Genomic DNA, 27,072 nt, shown 5'->3' with positions numbered 1-27,072 from the left:
ACTTACCGTTAGTGAGAAAGTTTTTCCGTACAATTATTTGCTTATGATAAGCAGTGCCATGACATTTGGCCCAGTGCATCAATATGTGGTGTAATTTTCCACTTGATTTGTGTTTCACAAAAAAAAAGAGTTGATGGTGGCAAAATGACTTAAAACTCTCCAAAAATACATAGTTATGTTAGATTCTACTTGAAAAATGTGCCCTAAAGTACGAATTTCTTAAAATGTTAGTTTTCTCTGCCCTCAAATGTTGAAATCCTGGTGCTATTGAAGTCCATGAAATAGCTCCATTACTTTATGCTGCCACTTGAAATATGTCCACGTGCGCCCTACCAAGTTTCACTCTCAGATTGGCTCTGAAACGGAGTTTATCAATCCTCAGATTGTAGTAATGTATTGCTGCTGCATAAGTACAGGTATTTGTTTGTTTGTTTTTATGTATTGTAATGAAGTATTGGGACTAATCTTGATCAAAAGCTATCTTATCTAAATTTCTTACAAAAGGCCAGTTTTCTTTTGAAGTATCCTCACAATAAGTCTCCGTGCTGACGTCACACTTTGTTTACACGTGTGCTTTCTTACGGGAGCCTGGTTTGATGGCGGTTTCGTAGCCCCATATAGAAACCCATACAAAGTGTGACGTAATCAGTACATGGGCTTATTACTAGAAGAAAAAAAACCTGAACATCGAGTATCTGTTTTAGAATTTTAAGATCAACTACTTACATAACCACCATGTTTATCGGAATGTCAGACTATGTTTTGTTTATACATGTATATTTTTTAAGAGCTAGTGTGCTGTTTCTAATGCATACGGATATTAATGAATAAGTGAGGGGGAAAAGTTTGTAAGATCAATTTCATGGGATCCAACTGGTCCATATTAGGAGAAAATTATTCACTTTTATCCACCACCCTATCCAAGGCACAACTGAATCCTTATCTCTTTCACCAAATTATGTGAAGGAACAGGAAGCATGGATGTGGCAAAGCATTATGGGTAGCTTTCCACCATGTCCCAAGCAAATACAATCCAAGTGCATTGACAGTAGGTTATTAAGCAAATTCTGTCAAAGTACTGTGGTCACCAGTGTCGTATAATAGGGTGGTGGGTACCAGTGGTGTCTATTATACAGAGTAGACTGGTTCCCGCTCCCTCCTTCATCTATTCTGACTTTAAATCTATGGGAGCGGGTACCACTTTATACAGAGTAGACTGGTTTCCAGTCCCTCTGCCATCGATACAGAGCAGACTGGTTCCCAGACCCGGCAACATCAATTCTGACTTCGAATCTGGGGGAGCGGGTACCAGTCTGTACCGAGTAGACTGGTTTCCAGTCCCTCTACCATCGATTCTGACTTTGAATGGAGGGAGCGGGTACCAGTCTATACAGAGTAGACTGGTTTCCTGACCCGCCAACATAAATTCTGACTTTGAATCTGGGGGAGCGGGTACCAGTCTATACCGAGTAGAGTGGTGTCCAGTCCCTCTGCCATCGATTCTGACCTTGAATGTAGGGGAGCAGGTACCAGTCTATACAGAGTAGACTGGTTCCCAGACCCGCCAACCTCAATTTGACTTTGAACGGGAACCAGTCTATTTACAGAGTTTTTGTTTCATAGGAACGGAAAAGATGCTTATTAATTTGTCAATAATACAAATATTGGACATAGATTTTTTAATTGTTAACATGTAAATAAAACATAGGGTTGTGTAATTCTGGAACTCTTCATATATACATGTACTTCAAGATAATATCACTTTTAATCAGTTTCACACGAACACCGGAACAATTACTTTCTTTTGTACAGTTTCTTTTTATTCCACAAATTTGCATATTAATGTACAATGTGTTGTGGACTTATTTTCAAGTTCATAAGATCTCTATTAAATTAATTTTAACAAATGTTTATGAAAATATGTACTTGTGCCTTTTTTTGTTGCATAGGGACTTGTCTACGAACAAGAATTACGTCAATAGTGACCTTTGACATCCAAAGCCATTAAATAAATTTTATATTTTATATAATTACATTTCAAATTACATTTCAAATTAAGGTTGGGGAGAATTTGGTGGGAAATTACACTGAAATTATCATATTTGAAAACTAGCTAATTTAAGAACAACAAAACACAAAATACTAAAGGTAATGCAGTGAAATCTCGATAAGTCAAACCTTAAACAGAGTTTTGAGTTAAGCAGGGTGGTACATGTATATCATTGTTATACTACTGAAGGCATGGATTAATAACAGTTGTTTTGAGTTATCAGAGTTTGGCTTATCGAGATTTCACTGTATACAATATTTGCAGACATAAAAAAAAAACACAACCAAATTATTATGACATACATTACTTGACTGTAAGTGAATAATGTATGTTTTTTCTTGGTTTTTCCAGCATCTGTGAACATTTTTTAACAGGTCAGTGTAACAATATTTGTTATAAAATACTAACCCCACATCCATCCATTTCTGAATATTACACCAAAAGCAAATGTATATTACCTTATATAAGTCATAATTTTTAGTTTAAATTTTGAAAAACGTTTTATTTTTGCAGCTATGAAAATTAATTAATATTAACAGATTGAAATCAAATATTCAAATGAAACACAGAAGGAACCCGACTAGGTGAATTATAACCAAGAAATTGACTGGAGCGAGTCTTAAATGTCAACACACATTGCTTTACAATTTTTTTTTTTCTTTTTGTGTCAAACAATCTACATAATACAATACAAACTTGTATTTAAAAAAATACAAATAATACTTTATCAAAACTTTTTTGATGAATATTCTACATATAAGCCTCTCTAAATATAGGCCATTTTTCACTTGTGAGAGCCCTTCAGCCCCCTGGCACAGCCTCAGCCCCCCCCCCCCCCCCCCCCCCTGGCAGTAACCTCTCTAGATCCACCCTTGTGTTGTATGCCATTGGAAAGTTCTATTTCTGCAGAATCCAGATAAATAAATATCTCAATTCTAACAAAAAAAATCACTTTAAGCTCATTTTGTGATGAAAGGTCACATTTGTTCACACATTGGATATGAATTGACCTATCGCGGTAGAATCGCGTTAGAGAATTGCATCAACGCAGCTTGTGAAATATTGCCCAATTGGATATCATGTAATTATGATATACCAATAGACGAAGAACGCGCAAAATCTGAGACAAACAACAGTTAGTGTACAAAAATTCCATAGAGTTGTCTAAGGGGCGTGGCTAACTCGCAAACGGCGATAGGTCAATAACGACCGTGATTGGTCAAAACAGTGGATCGGTCTATTATGACTAGAGGGTGGAACCAAAACCCGTGCCAATTAAATTGCCAAAACGTACTAGGGTCACCCAAATCAAGCCTACTATAAAATATCACTTTTACATTTATGCCTTTGAAAGTTAAAGATTTCTCAACAGTCAATAAATGTTGGATAAAAAAAGTGATTTATTTTTGGCATTAGTTTAAAGTGAATGGAAGAACTACACATGCATGTTTGGAAACGCGTGCTATAATCATACCTGTACGTATTGTGGAACATGCTACATGCAAATGATGGTATCAACTGCTATTGTACTATGATTATGCCTCCTGCATTGAAACATGCTTCACGTTGGAGGAAAATCAGAGCAGATCATCAAATATTAATTTCTACTACAGCCACTTTTAAAAACTGAATTGCTTGTTGTCTATGTTAATGAGAAGCTACTTTTTGGTTTCAAAATAAAATACAAAAATAAAATAAAACCTGACAAAACCTGTATGGTTTGTAAGGTTTTCTTGGAGGCCCAATATATAGTAAAAAGCACATTGAAGCTTCCAAAAAACTTCACATGTCCATGACAAAAAGGGAAAAAAAAATTCAGAGTTTTGTTTTCTTTCTGTTGTTAGTCTATTCCTATATTTGAAGCAAACACTTTCTTGAGAACCTATCTATTAAATTTAATGGGGTATTTATCTGACTAACTTTAGGAGAGTCTTGTTAAAAAAAAAAGAAGTTACTTTGAGCACACACCTCCATTCAACCTAAGTTTTCCATACTTAATTTCTTAGACTTTTTAAGGGAATATACAACATTTGCAAAAATAAAAAAAACCCCGAAACTACCGGGTACTAAATTAGTATGAAATACCTCACTGGACTGTGAATGACAGTCTAAAGCATCCTGTGAAATCATGGCACCTGGAGTGCTGTCATTTTTAAGAAAAGTGGTATTTTTCTATCAATTTCCGACGCTGGTCGGCCGACCAGCATTGGAAAAAAACTGACTTTTTTCAAATGCTGCCCCCAATTTACCATATTAAGTTAGTCTGAATTTTGTTTGCAATCGATTACATGTCTATGAACGGGTGCAAGCCTTCTAGACTGGTTCTCTGACCTTACAATTCCCTGGCGTCTATAAATTGCTTTATTTCAATTGAATGGATCAGGGAACCAGACTACAATATGATTGTTTTTTTTTGTGAATTTTCCAGCATCTACGAACACAAAACTTCAAACAAGTCAGTGCAACAATATTTGCTATGAAATACTAATCCCCCAAATCCATCCATGAAAATTACATCAAAAGCAAATGTTGTATACTCCCTTTAAAAGTAAAAAAAAATACAAAGAATCACACAATTATCTCCAATCTTAAAACATATTTACACAAAGTATCATGTACGAGAGCCACTTTAGATTGACATTCGGTGTAAATTTGGTGTTAAGCTGCACAATGTCTGAACACTAATTCACCGATCATCGACTTAACCTAAATTTTTCCACAACTTTCAGGAAATTTTCTTGGTGGGGGTATCAGTGTATTGATATACGAAATAATGAATGTTTGTGAGTGCAATGGTAAGAATAATTAATGAGGTGACAGATGGAATGGAATATTCCATCTGGAATGGAACAGTCCATCTGGAATAAGACATTCTATCTGTCACCGAATGAAATTCTTTACATTGCACAAATATGAAACATTCATTATTTGTTTTATACGCCTGAATAAATCCTCGTCATCTGATTGGTTATAGTGTTAACGTACAATGGAATATCTATGGACCATGGAGTGGATTTTTTATTTTTGCGGTGCGGCCGGGCCGCTGGTTGGGACGAATAACTTAAGAACATTTGATCAAAGACCCACCAATCAGATGGCGGGGATTTATTCAGGCGTTGTATATGATTTATGAAAGTCAATATGCTGTGCAGTTGAAATTTTCGAACAACACATTAATTAACCATTTACAACCTACCAAAATATAAGTCGGAAACAAACAAGCAACTTTTGTAAATAGTAAAAAAAATAAAACTCAACACACAGGCCCATAACAGCATGTGGAAAACTTTAATAATGAATGTAAAATACATGAATACAGGCATGAAACAGCTGCCATTAACTTTACGAATGTAAAAACATGACTACAGACATGAAACAGCGGTCATTAACTTAAATTCACGTTACACAGAAAAAAAAAGTATCATATGTATTGCATAGTGAAATAGTGGTATTGTTTACACCCCTACCTCCGTTTCATGTAAAGGTTCTTGGAGAAACTTGATAAATTGTCACCAGGCCCTATTGCTCTGCATCCTGAGTCATGTTATTGTTCTCCGAAGAACTTGTCGATTCAAAGCCGCTCAATATCAGCCGTCCAGCACGGCCGTCAACTTCCCGCATCTCTGAAAACATGGCGGACCCAATCATCATCGTACACATTCAACACCAGCATATGTTTATGGGAAAAGACATCTCAATGGTCTAGAGAGACCTACTCTAATGAAAATTTGCATGTCTACATTTGCATTTTTCATACACAGATTTTCTGCCTACTGCTGTTTGATGAACTGAAAACTGAAGCGACAAGACTGAATTAATAAAGCAGTTATCATTATCAGAAAAGGGTATTAGTCCAGGTTGCAGAATGGTTAGTTCAAGATTTAGAAACAGAAAATATAAAATGAAAATGTGTCACTCAAAGGACATGAAGTTATTTGGACTAATCCGTTGAATACAATTACAAGCCATAGACCATTATCATGTTGCAGCCATTTGATTATTTCCCACTCAAATCAATGTAACCAAAGCGAGACTGTAAGGAAAAATAGTCGTGTTCCTCTTTGCACAAAAATCCCCCAAATCATTCAATACTGTTTTTTTTTTATACAGGGAACATGACTGAAATGGTGGCAGCATATAAAGGTCTATTACTGGGGTGGTATGATATACTTGCTTGCAGCTTACAACTGTGCACACTCAGTAACGGCCGAGTCCGATTGAGGTCACCAAATTAGTCCATATAATACTATGTGCATAAATGGAGGTTATTAGTAAGAAAAATGCAAATGGAGAAACTAGCTGGTTTAGTCTGAGAACAGAGAGCAGAGTTGTAGCTTGTGTTTTGAGAACACTTCAGACAACGGCATAGCCAAAGGTGGGGGTAGGTGTCGGGGGGGGGGGGGGTGTCGGGGGATTTGTTAGTCCTATAGATCATTTCGTTCAACAGGTTTAGGAGAATTTGGGCACCTCCATTTTCAGAGGGTTGAAAATGTCCAAAATAATTTTTTTTTTTTTTTTTTCATTTTAAATAAAACAGACAAAATGACAATTCTTTCAGAAAAAAAACCCCAAATTGTGGACCGAGGCTGATGGCCTAAGGTGGCCAATGGTAGGTATAAAACACGAGAATCTCCAACCTTTCTGTGAGTGAACTATTGTTAACAATATTGTCATTTCTAACTGACAATAAACCAAAATCATTGCACATAACCCATCAAAAATACTGGTTATTGCCAACTTGACCAATCCAAGAAACAAACAAACTAAACTAAAACTTATAGTTTTCCACCATTTGCAATAAAAAAAAATGGAATACCCAATGCCTGTAAATTTCACTTCATAGGTACATGGCCATTTGAGAAAAAAAAATCTTGTTTCTCTATTACGGGCCAAGAGAGAGTTTTATTTTTCCAGATCTGTATTTTGTTTTATGACCACATACCAGTGTTGTAGTCGAGTACTTTTACCGAGTACCGAGTACTGCCGAGTACTCAGATTACTGACATGACTGAGTAGAAGTACTTCCGAGTACAAGTACAGGTCTCCGAGTACGAGTACTTTTGAGAACGAGTACTTGTATGTCGAGTACGAGTGCGAGTACTTCTTTTTCCGAATACAGCCATACGGCAAATGGTTCATTGTGCATAATTGGCCCAGGCCCGGTCAGACCGATATACAGACCCACTCACGGCTAGCTGTTAAATGTGTTTGTCCGGACGTGCACAGAGAAAAATCAGGAAATTTTGATTTCTCTGCAAACAATCAACCATTTTCAGCTGAAAGTATCGATAATAAAATAAGGCCATGGTAAGTCAAGCTATACCATTTTTTTTCTTTCGAGTACTGTTATTTGAGTATGAGTACTTTGAAGATCGAATACAATTTTGACATGTCGAGTACGAGTACTTTGCTGCCCGAGTACGAGTACCGTCGTTTTGAGTACGAGTACTTTGACATTCGAGTAAGAGTACGAGTACTCTAAAAAAAAGTACTCGAATACTACTCGAGTACGAGTACTACAACACTGCCCTTTCTATGCATGTACTTCACAATCTGCAGTGGACTAGTCTGTATGAGTAGTTCTACAATGAGAAATATTTTTTTTTGAAATGTCAGAAATAAATTTTCAGGTGATAATGATGGTTACTGGATCCATGGCCTTTTGAGAAAATAAAAATTGTGTTTCTCGATAAAGAGAACTCGGCGGTGATTTCGTCCAACACAATTAGGAATGAAAAGTCAAAATGTAAAGAATTGGTTTTTGCCCCGACCAACTAAGTTACTTTACTCGTATTTCTTCCCAATAATTCTGCGTTGGGCAAAAAAGGGGGAATTTCCAATGAACAATCTTACAAAGACAATAAACATGGAGAAACATCACATTTTCACATGCATTAATAAAAAAAATTTATATAAAAATATGCCTCTACAAAATATGCATTAAAAAAGTAACAAAAAGTGGTTTTCCTATTTACACTGCATAAAGTAAATAAAAAAGTAAATAAAAACGTAACATTTAGTTTCATATTGAAGTACATAGTAGAATCTTTAAGTTATTTTGTCAGCGGACAACAAACATTTTATAACAATAGCACCATTATTACGTAGTTTACTCAATACTTGGTGGTGGGAAGAATGTAAAAATAAGAACAGTAAAAACTATAACAGATATTAATTTCTGAATTCCCTTAATTTGTGATAAATCTGTCTTCAGTTTTAAAAACAGTAACTCACGCTCAAATGACACCTCTAAAAGTCCTGGGGTTTTTTCATATGATCTTTTTAAATGTTGATAAAGCGAACATGATATACAGAGTGGATTAAAAAAAAAAAAAAAAAACGAGATATTATTGCTAATTGAAACAGAAGTAGGACACATGTGAATCAAAGGGAGATATCTTCTGTTAGGGTTGAATCTCCTCTTTATAATGACACCCTGGTCATGTCATTACATTCACGGTTGACTGAGCAGTGACCAATTTTATGAAATGGTCTATTTAGAGACTTGCCCCACTTTTCATGTGAAATCCTTTTTTTCCCCCCACCTGCCTTGATTGGCAACCATAGCCTTTCACTCTGTGACAAATGACAACACAAAACCACAAGTGAAAAGTGGCGCAATTCTCTAAATAGACCCTTTCGTAAAATTGGTCACTGCTCAGTCAACCGTGAATGTAATGACAGGATCAGGGTGTCATTTTAAAGAGGAGATTCAACCCTGACAGAGGATATCTCCCTTTGATTCACATGTGCCCTACTTCTGTTCCAATTAGTAATAATATCTCGGTTTCGGTTTTTTTGATCCACCCTGTATATTCACCTAGTTTTTCTGTAGTAACTAGTCGACTTTGCCCTACGAGTTTCATTTAATTTCAGTCACGTATTACCACAAAAAGTCAATTGATCGCAGCAACATTATTACTGGACGCTCAGACCAAGGTTGCCTTAATGAATTTCAGTGCTGTTCCTTCATGTTGTAAAAAGGGCTGCTAAATGGTTAAGTAGTTATTTCAAAAATAGTTAGACGGACAATTTTTGGAGGATATACTGTAGGTTCCCAAGTAGTGACAAAAATTGAAAACCATTGGACAACAATGTTAATGTGACTGGCCCCCTCTACCAAGCTTGTGCGTCATAAATACGCCTCATTCAGGGTTTATCTAAAACACTGCTACAAAATGAAGTGTTAGTTGCTTGGAATACACCATTCTACAAGCCATTAATTTGCAGCTCACAAATGAACATTTCCATTGAATATTGCCCAAAAATTCTGAATACTGACGTCATGTTCTAGTCATGTGCTTCACTTGTACCCATGGCCTTATCCAGAGGTGCTGGTGAACTCTTAGCACCCTCGTTGGCTAGACTTTTGTTTTCTGGTGTAGAGTGAAATTAGTCAGAGTATCACCCGTTATCCATGGAGCCCAGTCTCCGGTCCAACGTCTGATATATCTAAGCATGCAGATTTATGCGATCCCGCGCCTCAACCAATCGGAGTCGACTTTACTAAATCGTGACGTCATTTCGTTCCCAAATCAGGACAAAATGTTTGCTTGGTCAATTCGAAGCAGTGTTTTGTATTACAATGGCCGAGCGTAGATAACCTAGACAAGCTTGGCGCGTATTGCATAACATAATACACAGCGCGTGACCACAGCCTTTGTTTGCTGTGTCTGGGTTTTTTTTTTATCCATGTCTATGACGCCATAACGAGTGAATGACCGAAGACCCGATATAGAAAGCGCCCCCTGATTGGTCAAAATCTAGAGGTCAAGAGGTGGTCTTGCATAATTAATCAGCAAATCTGCTCACATATATCATAGACCATGGCTCTACGCTCACATTTTTTGGAATATTCAAATTTGGCAAAGAGCACTTTCGTTGGATGATCGAATATTTAAATATGCCGTATATTCAGCAGCAGGAATATACATCCATAGACCATGGTGTTAAAGTACCCACAATCCTTTGCATTTCCTTGAATAAAAAAAAGATAAGCTGTCACCAGTACCTTGGATAAAGTGGTAGACACAAGCGAATCCAATGCTCAAGCGCCCTCCATCGACAGATTCTGGCAGTCAAAAATGACACGACTTGTGTGTGAATATGAAGAAAGTGTTTTTTTGTTTTTGGAATCCAGTTTCTTGGAAACTGAAAAATAAAGGAAAGTTTCAATATTTCCCTTCAGCTGGCTTTGAAAAGATTGAAGTTTGATCGGAGGGTTAAACTGTCTTGTTTATAACAACAGAGGGCGCCAGAGATTCAGACACATGGCATCTTCCGGGTGCAGACCTGTAAATCGACTCCCATAGACCTCAGTGATAATTAGGCATACTTCCAAAAATTATTAAAAATACTCACAACTCTCCAAGGTGTTTGACACACCCATCAAATTAAAGCTTGTTTCATCCTATTCCAGTGACCTTTGGAAAAAAATTCCATCCAAAGATGATCACCTCTAAAAAATAGTCATGTGGCCCATCGCCAATTTGAAAAATAGAGCAATTTTAGGGCCCAATTTCATAATGGCCATCAACATCCAGTCATAGCCAATCATATAGTCGATCATTAGACAATCACAAGTCGATCACAAGTCGATCACAAGTCAATCTTAAAGTTGGTATAAACGTGCTTTTCAAGATTGTCTTTTTTGAACGAATTAAAAGGAATATGATGTCCAGTAGCAAACAAAACTGCTTGTTTGCATTTGCAGGCCTTTTTACAGTTTTAAATTTGGTTTTTAATAGCACGCTTCAGTTCAGAAAGTTTTGAGCGCAATTCTATAAATATTCAATTCTATAAATATTCATATCTAGTGATATTTCAGCTATACATTTATATGTTAATTTTTGAATCACGCGTTTTATATTTGGCTGGTCTGGCTACGGGATAATCGCAGCCGGATCGCGACACTCCCGCGCGATCATGTAGGCAATTCCATCTATTTGTTTACTCCATGATTCAATTTACGTATAAGTCGGCAAAGTGACGACTTACAGCAAAAGTCGGCATTCGCGTAAGTCGTCACAAATTCTCGGGTCCCGAGAGTGCCAACTTAGCCGGAGTTTACTGTATATACACCAACTTTAAAGATATAGTCCATCATTTGTAATTTGTGCATTTTGTTCGTTTGAAGCAACAAAGGTGTTCAAAATCTAATGAAGGATACTGAACAACTAACCTGATGAAGTTTCAGCTCAGCTTCAGCTGTATATTCCGAGAAAAACAGCATTCTAGGATCTCAATTTCAAATCAAAAGTTGCGGAATCATGTTTTGTACTGTTTTGAATTGCAGCTATATACGCGATGTCGCGCACTGATCCGACGAATTATAGCAACCGCGCGCGCCTGTGCGTCGTGCCAATGCTTGCGTGCGCTGCGACGAATAACAAAACGAACTACTAATTTAAATTTTCCTACGGTGCGTCTTAAGACGCACCGTTGGAAAGGCCTTCTTTCGTTGATTACTTCAAAATGATAGCTTGCCAGAAAGATTAATTTCACAGGGAGTTTACTCCACTTACTATCTTTCAACCAAGTATGTTTTTCAACAATAATACGCCAGTTACCTTTTCGGATGGCTGCAAATGGTGGACTATAGCTTATACAGGTTCAATAAAACAAATGGAAAGTCACACAAGTTACAAGGGAATGCCTTTGTCCCAGTTCATTTGAATAGTTTGAAGACTTGTGATGGACTTGGGAAGACTTGACTAGAACTTGAGGAAATAGTGGCACTAGTGGTATACACGTCTGAGGTAGTGTGGTGGAAATACAGACAGGATAAACTGATTACGCTGAACTGGCCTTAAAACATGCAAACAAATTGAATTCTTGGTCGGAAAAAAAGGGTAACACTCGTTTAAAAAATGTGTCATTGCAACATTTGGCTATCCAATAGCCTGCAAATGTTTGTAAGTAAATACATGTGGATTGTTGAGCACAATACACTACCCAAGCTACCTTATGTTGAACAAATTGTCAACTACTGTTTCATGACTGGAACAAATTGAAATCTCACATATGGTGTCAACAACTGTTTCATGTTTGGAAGACACAAGAATCCCAGGGGTCATCTCATTATGTCAGAGAAATAGAGATATTGTGGCAGTGTCATGGAGTGGAATACTATCATCTACAGCTATTTCATGAATGAACCACTGACAAAATCTTCAGCTGCTCAGATAAAGTAATGAAATACTGAAGTGTATGAAGGGTGTGAGCATGCGAAGTGCAGCTACATGTAACAGCCGCTATACAGTGTTTATTATACCCTTGCCGTTAGTCTTTTTATCAGCCGCTGACTCTGGCGATGAGGTCATCGCAGGCTTTTGGTTTTCCGTGAAGGTGAAATAGGAGTAGACTACACTCCCTGCAACACTGAAAGAAACAAAAAGAACAAGCTCGATCGGAAATATCTCGGAAGCTGCGGGCCAATGAATTTTGTGTTCATGCATGAGTCACGTGATTGTGCCATGTCATTTCTGGAAGGAGGAGTGTTTTGAGTAAAAAAAAATCAGCTTTTTGACCCCAGTGACCCCATAATGACCTTTGACCCCAGTATTTGGTCATGTGACATGTTGGGGTTCGGCTACTGATACTTTTGACAGAGTTTGGTTGAAATCGGTCAAAACATGTAGGAGCAATAGACAATGTGAGCTTTTGTTACTAACTAACGAAGAGACACGATGATTTGTTGAGCTGCTATCCTGCAGCTCAAAAAAAAAGAGAAGATATCTTACAAGTTAGAGCAAATATTTTTTGATAAAAACAAAAATTTTCCATTTAAAGTTTTCTCTGTCGAGTCCGTGCATGACCAGTAGATGATGCTTTCGTGACAACTTTCGAGAGCCCAGAGGATGGGACACATAGCGTACGTGTTCTGGTGCGCTATAGCGCGAAGTATAAAAAAAAGATCCCATAGCCATTACTGGCCGTAGGGGCAGTGGGATGTTAGAGGTCCACTGTGTCTTGGGCGCGCGAAGTATACACAACTATAAATTATATTCTGAATGTCCACAAAGCCATAGCGTCTTTGCGTCGGGCGTCGTCGGCAATGTATACCAATGTCCCTCCCAGTGGTCTCCCCAACTCTCCCCTTGCAACCGTTGAAGGGGGGGGGGGGGTAATTGTGAACAGGGCCCTTAGACCTAGACTGGTTCCCACTCCCATTTAAGGCCATTGATTGGATCACCTGAACACCTGCGCAGTATGATTTTTTTGCAAATGATGTTTACAGCTTTGCGTGTGGATGTCAGTTGAACACACGGCTATTGGAAAACTTACTCTTACCATTACCAGTGGGCAATATCGCCACATTGTCTGCACGAAGGCAATAAGCCATTTGCGAGTTAAATTTGAATAAAATCTGGAAAGCTGACTTAATCCAATGCTTTGCACATTTTAACTTTGCATTCTCCCGACCAAAGAGACTGTTACTACATCACCTGATTCGGGGCAAGCCTTACGCTAGCAACACCCAGCTCTGGCATGGTCTGGTGTCTTTGTGCCATTCTCACCCATTGTGAGCGATGTATTGATGCTGAGCGTCTCTTACGATACTATGCAAGAGCTTGCCCCGAATCATGTGATTAGCAACAGTGTCTTTGGTCTGGAGAATTCAAAGTTAAAATGTGCCAAGCATTCTGAGCAAGTCAGTGTACCAGATGTTATTGAAATGTAAATCCCAAAGGGTATAGGTTACTCGCAAATGGCTTATTTACAAACATTCCAACTGCATAATTTTCAAATACTGAAAAGTAGTGCCCCTCTCTTCAATGATAGCTGCCAGAGACACTTTCTAATTCAGCGAAAAATTGAAACTCATCACCACACAAACTGCCTATTAGTGGTAGCTTTGTTGCCATTTACGAACACTCATCGAAGACGCGTGACCACGCAAGGAAATGGTCGCATGACGCTCGCGCACTAATTACGAACAGAATGGGCGTTCGTGTAATTGAAATTGCGTAACATCGCGTCAGCACTTTTATCGCGAATGACCTTTGACCTGGGCTACTTAATCGAGATTACGAACTGGCTTATTGTGCATGTAGACAAAACAAGCCTCAAAACCATTTAAATAGAAGACTTTTGAGAAAGTGGTGACAACATTTCAGGCTTTTCCCATTTTATTTAGAATGCAATTTACACCTCCTTTTTGAGGGGTAAAATAGCTTACAGGGTGCCACAGAAAATTGACTTGATGATTTACTAAATAAACATTTTAATGAATTAAAATAATGTAAATAAACCACTTACCTCATGTTGAGGCCGACGAAGTTGACCACACTGAATATATAGTCCCCTCCAAAAAATATACCAATGTAGGTTATCATTATATTCTGCAAAAAAAACAAAATTAACAAAATGACCAACATCGTAATCTCCTTCCTGCGCCGCATTAGGGGCTGCGCCGCGCTAGGGGCTGCGCCACGCTAGGGGCTGCGCCACACTAGGGGCTGCGCCACGCTAGGGGCTGCGCCACGCTAGGGGCTGCGCCACGCTAGGGGCTGCGCCACGCTAGGGGCTGCGCCACGCTAGGGGCTGCGCCACGCTAGGGGCTGCGCCACGCTAGGGGCTGCGCCGCGCTAGGGGCTGCGCCATGTTAGGGGCTGCGCAACCTTAGTGGCTGCGCAACCTTAGGGGACCTCCACAATACTGATCATTCAAATTCATCATTGCGTACCTTGAGACAGCCCACAAACGTCGTTGTCAGAGGCGAGTTGTGCGCTGTGCAGAGCACCACTGAATAAATTAATATAAACCTGAATACAGAAAGACAAAGTCAAGATGTCAAATGTAAAATGGTGGTCTTCAAGACAAGGCAGCACCTCAAAAGTCGGAACGTTCCTGTTTCAGGCTGTTCCCGAGTAAGCATGCATGCGCATAGACCAACGTTCCCTCAGGGAAGCACCTGACACTCCCGGGTAGTTCCCATTGGGAGCAACGCTAGTTCCCAATTGGAACAGGCGATGTTCCCCGGCGGCACATTACAAACATTCTAATTTTTAGATGTTCCCTACGTTTCATCATTGTACACAGAATGCTTTTAACCTTTGAATTAGGGGTAATGTTTGGTGACATAATGGGAAATAGCTTGGAGTTTACCTTATGTTAAGAAGAACAAGATAAGGCAAGCCTATCAGAGCTGGTCTTAGAGTACACAATATTCTATTCAATAAGCCAGTTCGGTATTTCAAATGCGCATGCACACAATGACATGGGTCACGGGTCATGCAGGATAATCGAACGCCCATCGAAGGCTTTTCAGTCAAAAGTCAAAATAAGCCAAAAATTTACAAATATTTCAATGGGCCTTAGGCATGAGTCAGCCATATTGAATTGCAAGTGAGGTAAAATCTTCAATTTTGAAACTTGCAAAGAGAAATGAAAGCAAGTAAATTACTAATTAATTCAAGTCTGCTTTAATGAATAATTTAAAAATGGTAATTAAACATTCCCTAATGTTTTAAGCAAGAAAAAAAAAAGGACAGTAAAATAAGGCTGCATAAATAGTCTGGCGCCATCCCATTCAACAGTTAACAATTATGAAATACATTCAGGGAACTCGACAAAAATGGTTAACTCATGCATAAGGCCCATTAATTTTACTTCATGTTTGTGAAACACCCTTCTTACCATGTCTATAGTATGTGCCTCATGCACGTAGTGCTAAAAATCTCTTAAATGGAGATTGGTTCACGCATGGTGCGTAATGCACGATGGGGCGCAGAATGCAGCAGTGTTTTACTGGCGGTTTAAAACAACCCATGTGACGGGCTCTCAACCAATAGGAATTGGTAAACTGTCTGAATTATTTATGAATACAATGTAATACAGGTGCTAATGAGTTGATAAACACAAACAATGACTCACCCTATTATGGAAGACAATACAAACTGTACAATAAATGTGGGATCGTTCCATAAAGGAAACGCCCAGACTTTCTCAATATCGCCGGAGGAGTAGCACACGAAGAGAGCAGGAACTATCATGAAGAGGGCATTGTAATACAAAAGTCCGTACTTTCCCAAATCCTGAAAAGTGAAGCATAAGAAATACAGGGAGCGCTCATTAGTGCACTTTTACCCTGATACGTCAACAGTCGGCTGTCTATTTTAAAAAAATTAAATATTCAATTATTCAAAAGCAATGGCAGCCATTTTGAAAATTGCTTGGAGAAATATGCAATGGCCCTGTGAGCCTAATATCTTTCTCATGACACAGTTACTTTCAAAAATGCATCTCACCTTGGATTCTAGCTTTTTCTTGATGAATACCCCGTTGGCAGCTGTGAAAAAGTCATTCATAAGAATGTAGAAATAACCTAAGGCATCAAACGCCAAATCGCCACTGTGGAGAGAACAGACAAAAAGTGGTAAAAAAATCTATTATCTTTTTTATAATTACTTTTTTGGATCAAATGTATCAAAATTTAAAAAAATACATAAAAATACTTCCAGGTAAAACCTTAAAGATGCATTCCCCGTGCTATTTCGAGTTTCACCTCAAAAAAAAGATTTTGTTTTTTCAATTGCTATTTTCCTAGAAATAGAAAAGTTGGGTCATTTCATGTCAGATCACCCAATAGGTTAAACCCCACCCCCATTAAAATTGGTTCATATTTAGTGTAATTTTGGCTGAAAAAGCTGTAATTTAAGTTTTAGTGCCGTTGGATCAACGGTTTTTACGCCACCGTCCATAATCTGTTGGCAATGTTGGCCAAAATGGGCGTGGCCGCCAACTTTCAAATGACCCAAGGGCCAAATTGTTAGATTTTGGTTTCTTTGGATACGTTACATCATAAGAAATCCAAACTGACCATTACTTTTCATGTCAGAGCTATTTGAAGTATGACGACCTTTTGACCTTGAATTTCACCTTGAATTTGACCTTGTGGATCATGTGACCATGAGACGAACTTGGATCAAAATTATACCCCAACATGTTTTCTACACAATATCCAAAAATTGGGGGCTTAATATTTTTTATTTACTTTGTAGCTCATCTTAAGTTGGCATACTTGTTGCAAATTCATAAGACGACTAAAATTTAAATGAATAAGCCTAAATCACCCCATTCACTAAATATGAGCCACTTTGAAGGGGGTGGGGTTTAAAAAACGTTCAATTTTTTTGGGTAATTTGACACGGAACGACCCTTATCCAGGATATTTATTGCGATGTTTTCTTACCTTGCTGCAACAAATGCACCCAGTATCATCACGCAGACCACTATCTGTACCTTCAGAGAAGCTTTATGTCTGAAAATTAACACAAGTTGTAAATGTCAATAAAAAATCTGCGATTGACTTGTGATTGACTCGAGATTAACTTGTGATTGTCTTGTGATTGACTAATGATTGACTTGTGATTGACTCGTGATTAACTTGTGATTGTCTTGTGATTGACTAATGATTGACTTGTGATTGACTTGTGATTGTCTTGTGATTGACTAATGATTGACTTGTGATTGACTCGTGATTAACTTGTGATTGTCTTGTGATTGACTAATGATTGACTCGTGATTAACTTGTGATTGTCTTGTGATTGACTAATGATTGACTTGTGATTGACTCGTGATTAACTTGTGATTAATTTGTGATTGTCTTGTGATTGACTAATGATTGACTTGTGATTGACTCGTGATTAACTTGTGATTGTCTTGTGATTGACTAATGATTGACTTGTGATTGTCTTGTGATTGACTAATGATTGACTTGTGATTGACTCGTGATTAACTTGTGATTGTCTTGTGATTGACTAATGATTGACTTGTGATTGACTCGTGATTAACTTGTGATTGTCTTGTGATTGACTAATGATTGACTTGTGATTGACTCGTGATTAACTTGTGATTGTCTTGTGATTGACTAATGATTGACTTGTGATTGACTCGTGATTGACTTGTGATTGACTAATTATGGACTTATGATTGACTAATGAGTGGCTTGTGACTAGATTTCAGCTCCTAGGAGAAGAATCAATAAAAACTGTCAATCATTTGTACTTACCCTAAAACGATGTATTCTCCTATCATTGTAAATAGAATAGAGAATCGCCTAAGCACTGTGAACATTGGTAAACTGTGAAAAACAAAAACAGGTGTAAACAGAACAATTACCAATTCGTTTTTATCAAGCAATGCTTGCACCAGTTCACAGATATGTAACCGATTGCAAACAAAATGTGGACTAACTAAATTTGGTAAATTTGGGGCAGTTTTTGAAGAAAAAAAAGTCATTTTGTTTTGAACAATGGTCGGCCAACTATCGTTGGAAATTGAGACAAAAATTCCACTTTTCTTGCAAATGACAGCACACCGTGCCATGATTTCACAGGATGCTTGAGACTATTATTCAGTTACAGTCAAGTAAGGTATTTCATAATAATTTGGTAGTTTTGTTTTTTGATGTTTGCCAATGTTGTATATATTACTGTTAAAGAAGAGCTTATTTCAAACATGCCCAATAGTTTGACAAAAACAATACAGTGCCAAGTATAGGAAGCATTTTTTTTAAACCCTAACTCCCTAGGCCTTTTTGCTAGGATATAGCCTCAATCCTGCAAATTCCTCAATTATTTCTTGAATATGGTCTGTGGAGGGGTGACCACTGCCTGAATCCTGCAAAATCCTGCGGCAGTGACTGTCAATATGTTGAGGCTTGGCCAGTGACATCCTGTAACAGTACGGAGAATTTCAAGCATAATCCAGGCCTATATTTATGCATGGCTGAGCAAAAACACAAGGTTCGGCCCAAGACCTTGACAAAGTGCATCCTACGAAATCAGTAACTTTTTTTGCCATGTAACCTCAATCCTCCAAATGCCTCCACTTTGGCAAAGAGGATTTTGAAGCATTCAGGGCGGTTATGGTTAAATGGTTTCCTTTCATAATTCATTCTAAGTAAAGTGGACTTTTCCCAGCAAAAATCTCAGGTATGCTAGCTTCGAAGGCTAGTAATTCTAGCCCTTATAAGAAGGAAACGAACATCTGAGCACACCCACTTTAATCTCTTCGTGCTTCCGAGGCCAAAACACAGATTGCCCATGTAGACTAACGGCAGAGGCCATATCTGGAGAAAAAAAGGATTTGGAAGGTGTAAGTGGTTTCCTGAAGCCCAACTTCCTGGGAAGTTTATCACTAGGCGAATTTCTGAATCCATCAAAACTAACACTACAGGGTGAGTAAAAAAAAACCGAAACCCAAATGTTGGGACCATTGTTTTAGTGAAGTTCTACATGTAGCACTTTCAAAATCTAGGATATAAAAACCCCATTCATAAGCTTTCTTTAAGTACAAGAATCATTCAAATCACTCACGTACTTTTCAAGTTACGGAATTTTAAACACAACCACCGTTTTAAGGTTCTGTCCACAGATCACAAAAAAGTTCAGTGTTCTTTCAGCAAAACGAAAACAAATCACATACGGATGTGTGTGAACTGTTTTTGTTTTGCTGAAAGAACTCACCCTTTTTTTGTGATCCGTGGACAGAACTTAAAAACGGTGGTTGTGTTTAAAATTCCGTAACTTGAAAAGTACATAAGTGATTTGAATGATTCTTGTACTAAAAGAAAGCTTTTGAATTGGGCTTTAATGTCCTAGATTTTGAAAGTGCTACATGAAGAACTTTTTTACTCACCCTGTACACAGTGATTTAAATTTAAATTGTTTTGCACTTTAAAAGCCAAATTGTGACATCAAGACAAGGTAAAATAATGGCGTTTGAAACCTGAAGAAATACATCCATAAGGTAAAAACAGACTCTTAGGTACTTTTAAAGAATTTAACAAATTTGGAAATAGAGGGGGTATACTGCCCTGAAACAGCCCCCAATAATGTGTCTTTCTCAGCCGAAAAAAAAATACACACAAAAAAACCCACAAAAAACTAAATTGCGACAGGTAATATTTGAATTCATTTTTATTAAGGGAATAAATGTGTGCTTGGGAGGTGTTAAACACTACGTTTAAGACTGCTTGGAGTCTGGAATGCTGATAATTACCCGAGACAAAACAGTCAAAGAATAAAAACTTCCAACGATTTTGTTCAACAATTTCACTTTCTGTTTTTCGAAACACCCCTCGAGCTAAATAATGGAGTGTGCAGCTCGCGAGTAAGGCGTAAACAACTCCTTTGATGGAGATTGGCGCGCGCATCGCTCGTACTGCGCGATGACGCGCAGATGCAGCTGTGGTGAGTGCATTGTGAATTAAGGACTATGAAATACTGACCCACTGGTAGTATTGTGCATGCCTACGTGAGGATTGTGAACACTCAACCAATAAAAGGCACTGGATTTCTAGGAGTCCAAACGACCAATGGGAATTGGTCAAGCATCTTAGGTATTTATGAATATTATTCAAAGGTAATTGAGAACAAGTTCCACTGTGACAATATTCTAGTTAAAAAAAAGGTACAATAATATTCTTAGAAATGTTCAAATGCAGAGGGCAAAACTGTTTACCTTTGTGATAATCTGTCTGCTCCAGTCCGGGAAGCTCACAATGCGCAGCTTTTTACCCACGTATAACACCAGAATTGTAGTGACCATCTAGACGTGACAAAAAATTTAACAAGCCACCAACGTTACATGAAATGGTGCTGCTGCTCTCCAGTCAATCACAAGTCAAATCACGAGTACAATGGGTTGAACGTACACTTGTCAATGCATTTGTCACAGTTCAGTGGAGTGAATACACTCAACCAAAAAAGAAAGTCACCCCTTGCAATACATTTTGCTTAACTCCAAAACTACTGAGCACTTCTCGCTCAAATAACGACTAATCAGTACAGAAATTCCTAAGCAATCCAGCCATACTCTTTATTTGGCCCAAAACAGTGATAATGTGTACGAATTTATGCAATTTATGACAAATGATACCGAAAACAGTTGCACTTTTGTATTACGTGAAAGTTGTGGTTCACACTCACCTTGCATGTATACAAAAGTGCAACTTTTTGGGGGTACCATATGTCACAAACTGCATAATTGTGTACATATTATAACTGGTTTGGGCCAAACAAAGAGTTTGGCTGGATTGCTAAGGAATTTCTGCACTGATCAGTTGTAATTTGAGCAAGATGTGCCCAGTAGTTTTTGAGTTAGACAAAAAGTATTAAGGGGGGACTTCCTTTTTTGGTTGAGTTTATCTAGTCACTTGGCTTAAGACTGAATGACTTGTGATGGACTTTTGATCAACTGGTGCACATACTGGCAGAGATTTGCAAAAACTGGATAATTTTTGAGACTGTTCTAATTTTAAATTTTTGAGACTGGTCATATTTTTTAATTTTATTTTGTAGGGTTTGGAAAATTGTGAGTCCCCCCTCCCCCCTTGAAATGGGTATTTTTTTTCTGTGCAAGTGGCCCCAATTTTTTTTACGTTTGTGAAAATGATTAAGAACAGGAGGGAGCATTAAAATTACAGCAGTAGTGGTTTTGAGCTGCTGGCATTTTCGTTTCCTTTTAAAAACTTTCACATTTCATTTTGCATCTTTTTTATAAATACTGATAAAAAAAAATCCCCCTCCCCACTGGATTTGCCACTGTTGAGTTGGGTTTACTCAATCACATATTTATTCAACTGTGCAAAATCCATGGGTGAGGTATTATATAACAGTTATGGACTGTACATTAAGTATCCAAAAAAATATATCCTCCCTTGCTGATCCATAGAGGGTTCTATTTCCTCCAAGATCCACTTTGGGGAAATAGTTTGCCATAAGGATCAAACAGTCAATATTTGTACATTATAACACACCTCTTGCTTGTTCTTTATCCTGGTTGGCTGAAACGCGGTCACATGTGATTCACTAATATAGGCTAGTGTATGAAACTTGCGTCAGCGTGAACTAGACCCGGGTCAAGACATCGTGCGTGCGTAATTTCCAGAGTATAGTGCCTGATCGGGCTCTATACTCTCAAATTTTTGACTGGTAACAGCGCCCTCTGACAAAACTCAAACTCGAAAAATTAATTTAGGGAAACTAAAAGCGTTCCTTTAATTGTTGAATTGCTTACAGTTGCACTGCTTATGAGTTAATTGTTGAATTAAAACAGTTCAATAATAAAGCCCTGAAAAGTTTCTTTTCTTATTTTAAAGTTTGGACAGAGGTGAGTTATAAAACACATTATAGACTGGCAGAATTGGGTCACTTGTGCACGTCTATGCCCCCCTCGGGCCTGTGAGTGACCAGAAGAGGGTCCTTTTTCCCTCCGCCCCCCATCTATAGTCCCTTGGGGCGCATAGGGTTGCAGACCAGTAAATCGGTCCGAAATTGCCTACGCCAGCCAAATCACGATTTGCATGCCCTCAAAATCTTCAGCATTTGAGAATACTGTGGGCCATGAACTAGGGGGTTAATAAAAAATATGGGTGGCAGCCGTGCACAGGACTGGGAGCTTGGGGATAAAATTGGGGCCCTAAAAGCGCTCTATTTTGCAATGGAGTGTAGGCAACGTTTTTCAAAATGGCGATGGGCTGCAGGACTATTTTCAGGGGTGATCATCTTCGGATGGAAATTTCTCCTAAAAGTCACCAGTTGAACCCCCGTAAATTGAAAAGAAAATGAAAGATGATGAAATAAGCTTTAATTTGATGTGTGTCTCGAACACCTTGGAGAGTTGTGAGTATATTTCCCGAATTTCTGAAGTGGGAGCATTTACCATTGGGGTCTATGGCAGTTTATTTACTGGTCTGCAACCATAGACATGCGCTAGTGACCTCATTGCTAGTCTATATGTGGATATTATGCAAGTACATACTGGTACATGTACATTGTATCTATAGAAGATTGTTTACCAATAGTTTATGTCAATACAGGTAATGGTTAGTAAAGCTTTGGCTCTAGCTGTTTATATTTACTGAGGACTAATGAATATTCATTTTATCTACAGAAGATTGTTTACCTATAGTTTATGTCAATACAGGAAATGGTTAGTAAAGCTTTAGCTGTGGCTGTTTATATTTACTGAGGACTAACGAATATTCAGGATATTCAGATGGAGTGAGGGAATGTAGAGTGAGGCCAGCAGGTGGACGGGGAGGGGCAAAGGGTTGGGGGTTGGGTGTGGTGAAATGGGCTCGGAGGAGCTAGGGTTCAGAGGTTGGAAGGGAGGCAAAGTGAGGGAGGCAATGGGAGTTCTGAGTTAGGATATAAGGCTAGAAATGGGTTAGGCAAAAAAAAATAGTTTTGCTTCCGGTTTCCCTTCCTACCCTATTCTGACAGCCCCAACCCAATTTTTTTTATAAGAAAAATGAGAACAAAACACCCAAAACCATCAATTTCTACCTTTTACCCTTGATTACACGCAGACGCCTCCATATGATCGTACACAAAACAAAATTGGGGAAAAAAAATTCCCTACCTACCTACCTACCTACCTACCCTATTTTGAATGCCATGTAATCGGACACAGTATGTTTTTTTTGGGGGGAAGGGGGAAGTGGGGCAACTTCGGGGGAGTGGGGGGAGGGCACGTATCCCCAAACAGATGTCCGTGCCCCCCCCCCCCCCCACCCGGTGTCCCCTGTTTAAAATCTTGATTTGAACAAAAAATATATCATGTGCCTTCAGTGCCACCCCTTCACAAATGTACAGTCGAATCTCGTTAGTACAAACTCTGTTAATACAAAATTCTGGTTATAACAAACATAAAGCCTTAGTCCCGACTGTGCATTTATGTGCACAATGAATGGGACTGATGTTTCTCTTAATACAAAATTCTGATATAACAAACAATTTGGCTAGGTCCGAACATAACGAGACTCGACTGTATATATAGCCCCTGGATCTTCCCTGGTAAGGGGGGTGGGGGGATCGAAGTCAGCTAGGGGTGAGGGGTTGGGAGAAGGGGTGGTGAAGGGAATCAAAGGGGTATAGGTGTAAATGCATAAGGAGGATGGAGTTCATGGCACAGCAACTTGGGAATGGAAGGAGCAATTCTCAATTCTTTGTTGTGCACTGAACATTTGAGGAAGATGTTGCGCACTTTAGAAGAAGTCTGCTTTTCACTCTTAAATGATTAACTCGGTACAACAAGTGGACTTAAGTGGTTACGTTTATGTACATGTTTACCTGTCCGACACCAAGGAACTGGAAAGATGGGAATCTGAAATAAAAGGGACATGGGGAACATTCTTATTGGTTTTGGACAATGACAAATAACACAAACATTTGCTATAGGCCTACTTGGCCCCCTAAACAAAATGGAAAAAAAGCTGGACAAGGTTCAATTTCCCGGGAAACGTTCCAACATCCAAGAGGCTGATATTTTCTTCAAGAGCGTAAACAACTCCATGACAAAGAACAATGGCATTGAAAGACAACTGTTTCGCCATAGACCATTCTCGGAAAGAATGTTACATCCTGACTTTTTTGTCATATAATAGGCTTATATTTATAATCATTATCTCAATGAAGGTCAGTCATTGGAATTTATGGGAAAATATTGAACTGTTAACACCTGTATGAATCTGAGACTGAGATACATTTTCAGAAAGATTTTCATATCTGGAAATCACTTGATGACACCCTGTGCATGCACAAACCCTATGAAGTATGAGACTAGTCTGCACAAATTTTAAAGTGTTGTCTCATTTACGTGCATCAATATTTTTCCTGCGAGTGCTAAATTTTACTTTAATTTAAGGACATGTTATTGCTTTCTGAAAGCTGATAGGCTAGGTCAGTACTATTCAGGGAAAAACTAGTGATGTCCATGTATATAATTCTTTCCGAACGAGTTGCATCTACAACTGTGTAACTACAGACACTGAGACAGTCGGTTTTGCCAGTGTGAAACTTGGAAGTTTGTGCAATAAACATGTGTACATACATGTACATGTACACTGTCTGTGTAGACGTGTCGGATGTCTAAGCACTGTTTCATGGTTTAACCACGATTTGGCTCAGAGCTCACTTACTTGTAATTCGTCAGAACACTCTTGTTTACCATAACAAGTGTAAATGATGTCAATCCGTAGAAGAGGGCAGACAAAATACGAACAATTCTTGTGTGCCTGCTGTGATCTGACATCGTTCGTTCCGCCATCTTGTTGACTCTCAATCGCGTGTGCGGCGTGTTTACGTTACACGTCGAACAAGAGAGCAAGACGGCTGGAGTCAACGTCTACACTAGTGTACTGTGGCCTCAAAATGCCCCGCATAAAGAGATATTTAATATTTGGAGCTAGCTCGTACTTGCGATGGCGCGACAACATGTACTTTCTCTAGCTCATTCTCAATATTTATCATTTTTTCGAGAGTGGGCTGGGGGGGGGGGGGACATTTTCCCACCCCACCCCCAGTGACACCCCTGCGGACGCCCATGTTGTGAAATGTGCATTAAATTAAATTAAACAGCAGTATGACTTCACACCTCGTCTTCTTTTTTCTCTCTCTCTTTTTGTTGTTGTTGTTGTTGTTGTTGCAGTTGTTGCTTTTCCGGGGTGGGGGTACCCCCCCCCTTGCGACGCCCATGGTGGGGGATCCCAGATCCGCCATAGTCGCTATTGCCCTTTGCGCGGCAGTGGCGTAATGGCCGGGTGCATGCATGGACAACTTGGGGACATAATTCCTGAAGAGACCCTGCTGGTTTAAGCAGTAAAAACACTTTTTGCCTCTCCCAAAGTTCGAGTGGGGGACAAGTGCGGGGGGGGGGCACAAACTTTGTGCCGGGGGACGTTCCTCCTTGCCCCCTAATTATCTTAACGGCCAGTTGGACAACAGAAATCCGCTGGAGGTTTATTCTCACTGCCTTCCGGATTGATGTCCTTATAGAGGGACAGTGTGTGTGTGCGTCATAGCGGCTATAATTTCCATATTCCTGTACTTCAAAGTAAACGTTTAAAAGTATAACATTTTTGTTTGGCTTGGTTGCGTTTGAGCCATCTTTTACAAGAGAGCACTTTCATTCTTTTCTCTTTTTTTGTCTTCTTGGCAAAAAATGGGCAAAAATTACTCACATTGACACCAACTGGTATTGATAAATATTACAAACTGGTATTATAATTGCCTTCTTCCCCGCTTCTTCTCTTCATATTTCACTTCAGTTCGCGATACTTACAAGTACATATTCACCGGTCACGTCTAGTTCCTCGTTTGTGGAATGGGATTCAGTCTATAAATCACAGTCCTCTGTAGGCAAATTTCAAGTCAGTTTCAAGAACCATCTTTTATCGCATTACATATAAGTAGCACAGTATCTTCTCTTTCCCCGTCATGACCAGTTTTGTTGCTCCTCGTGGTATTTATCTATATATAGGTTTTCCCGGACAATTTCGGAAAATGTGCGTTTTAATTTGAAAATCATAAATTCAATTTGGCGCTGAGTTTGAGAACGACGTACATCCCGGTTTCATTTTCGCAATAACTAGCATTCGATTTCATTTTGCATCAATCAAATGAATGAATGTGCATAACGTTTCATTTAAGGGATTTCAAATACGTGATTAGGTTTTCGGATTGACGGATGCGTTGCCGATTATTTCGAATGTGCAATCCAATTCGCAAAAAATCGATTGTCTATTGTGACACGGGCTGAATTGAACATTCTTTTTCATTTGTTACAATTTAAATTCGCATTTTCTGCATTCAATTTAAATAAATTATACGGGCCTATACAAATCATGATACAACTTTGATTCATTAATTAATCAAGGTATGCCTTATTGATCATTAATGTATTTTTTCTTATAAACACAAAGGCCTATGCGAAATGTAGGCAAATGAAATGTGAAAATGATATAAATAATTATGACCAATATGAAATTAATCAAAATTATCTTGTAGCCATTTTATTGAAACGATAAAGGGACACATCGCGTGTCATGTTACATGGGATCTGCATGAGGACTTTTTGTTGGTTCTTTACCTTAATTGTATTTGAATTTCTTTATGTATTTCTTAAGCTTCTCTCTCGTTTTATCAGTTCGATTGTCTATCCTTCAATGACCTGTCTACCAAGACATCGAGGGAGATATATCTGAGAATGGTTGTACCAGGCGGTGCATT

The 27,072-nt window shown here is 38.6% G+C and overlaps 1 protein-coding gene across 3 annotated transcripts; it reads right to left on the bottom strand.

Annotated features, from left to right (window-relative positions):
- Nucleotides 1-4,519: 4,519 nt before the first annotated feature.
- On the bottom strand, nt 4,520-25,179 carry LOC119742957 (UDP-N-acetylglucosamine/UDP-glucose/GDP-mannose transporter-like). 3 transcript variants are annotated; one of them, XM_038219244.1, is made up of 13 exons: nt 24,984-25,173; nt 24,136-24,169; nt 20,522-20,608; nt 19,060-19,127; nt 18,066-18,137; nt 17,247-17,315; nt 16,303-16,405; nt 15,929-16,089; nt 14,739-14,817; nt 14,312-14,394; nt 12,324-12,430; nt 10,412-10,473; nt 4,520-5,673 (listed from the first exon to the last, which is right to left on the bottom strand). In XM_038219244.1, the coding sequence occupies exons 1-12, from the start codon at nt 25,109-25,111 to the stop codon at nt 10,439-10,441; spliced, it is 1,026 nt and encodes a 341-aa protein (XP_038075172.1). In that variant the 5' UTR covers nt 25,112-25,173; the 3' UTR covers nt 4,520-5,673; nt 10,412-10,438. The 3 variants fall into 3 exon arrangements, with proteins under 3 accessions (XP_038075172.1, XP_038075170.1, XP_038075171.1); XM_038219242.1 differs by lacking the exon at nt 10,412-10,473 and having other exon boundaries at nt 4,521-5,673; nt 24,984-25,179; XM_038219243.1 differs by lacking the exon at nt 4,520-5,673 and having other exon boundaries at nt 8,852-10,473.
- Nucleotides 25,180-27,072: the final 1,893 nt, after the last annotated feature.

Source organism: Patiria miniata, unplaced genomic scaffold (genome assembly GCF_015706575.1).
Source record: "Patiria miniata isolate m_02_andy unplaced genomic scaffold, ASM1570657v1 HiC_scaffold_6, whole genome shotgun sequence".
Lineage (NCBI taxonomy): Eukaryota > Metazoa > Echinodermata > Asteroidea > Valvatida > Asterinidae > Patiria > Patiria miniata.
The sequence above is the reverse complement of the archived record's forward strand: the minus strand, read 5'-3'. Positions and strand labels throughout refer to the sequence as shown.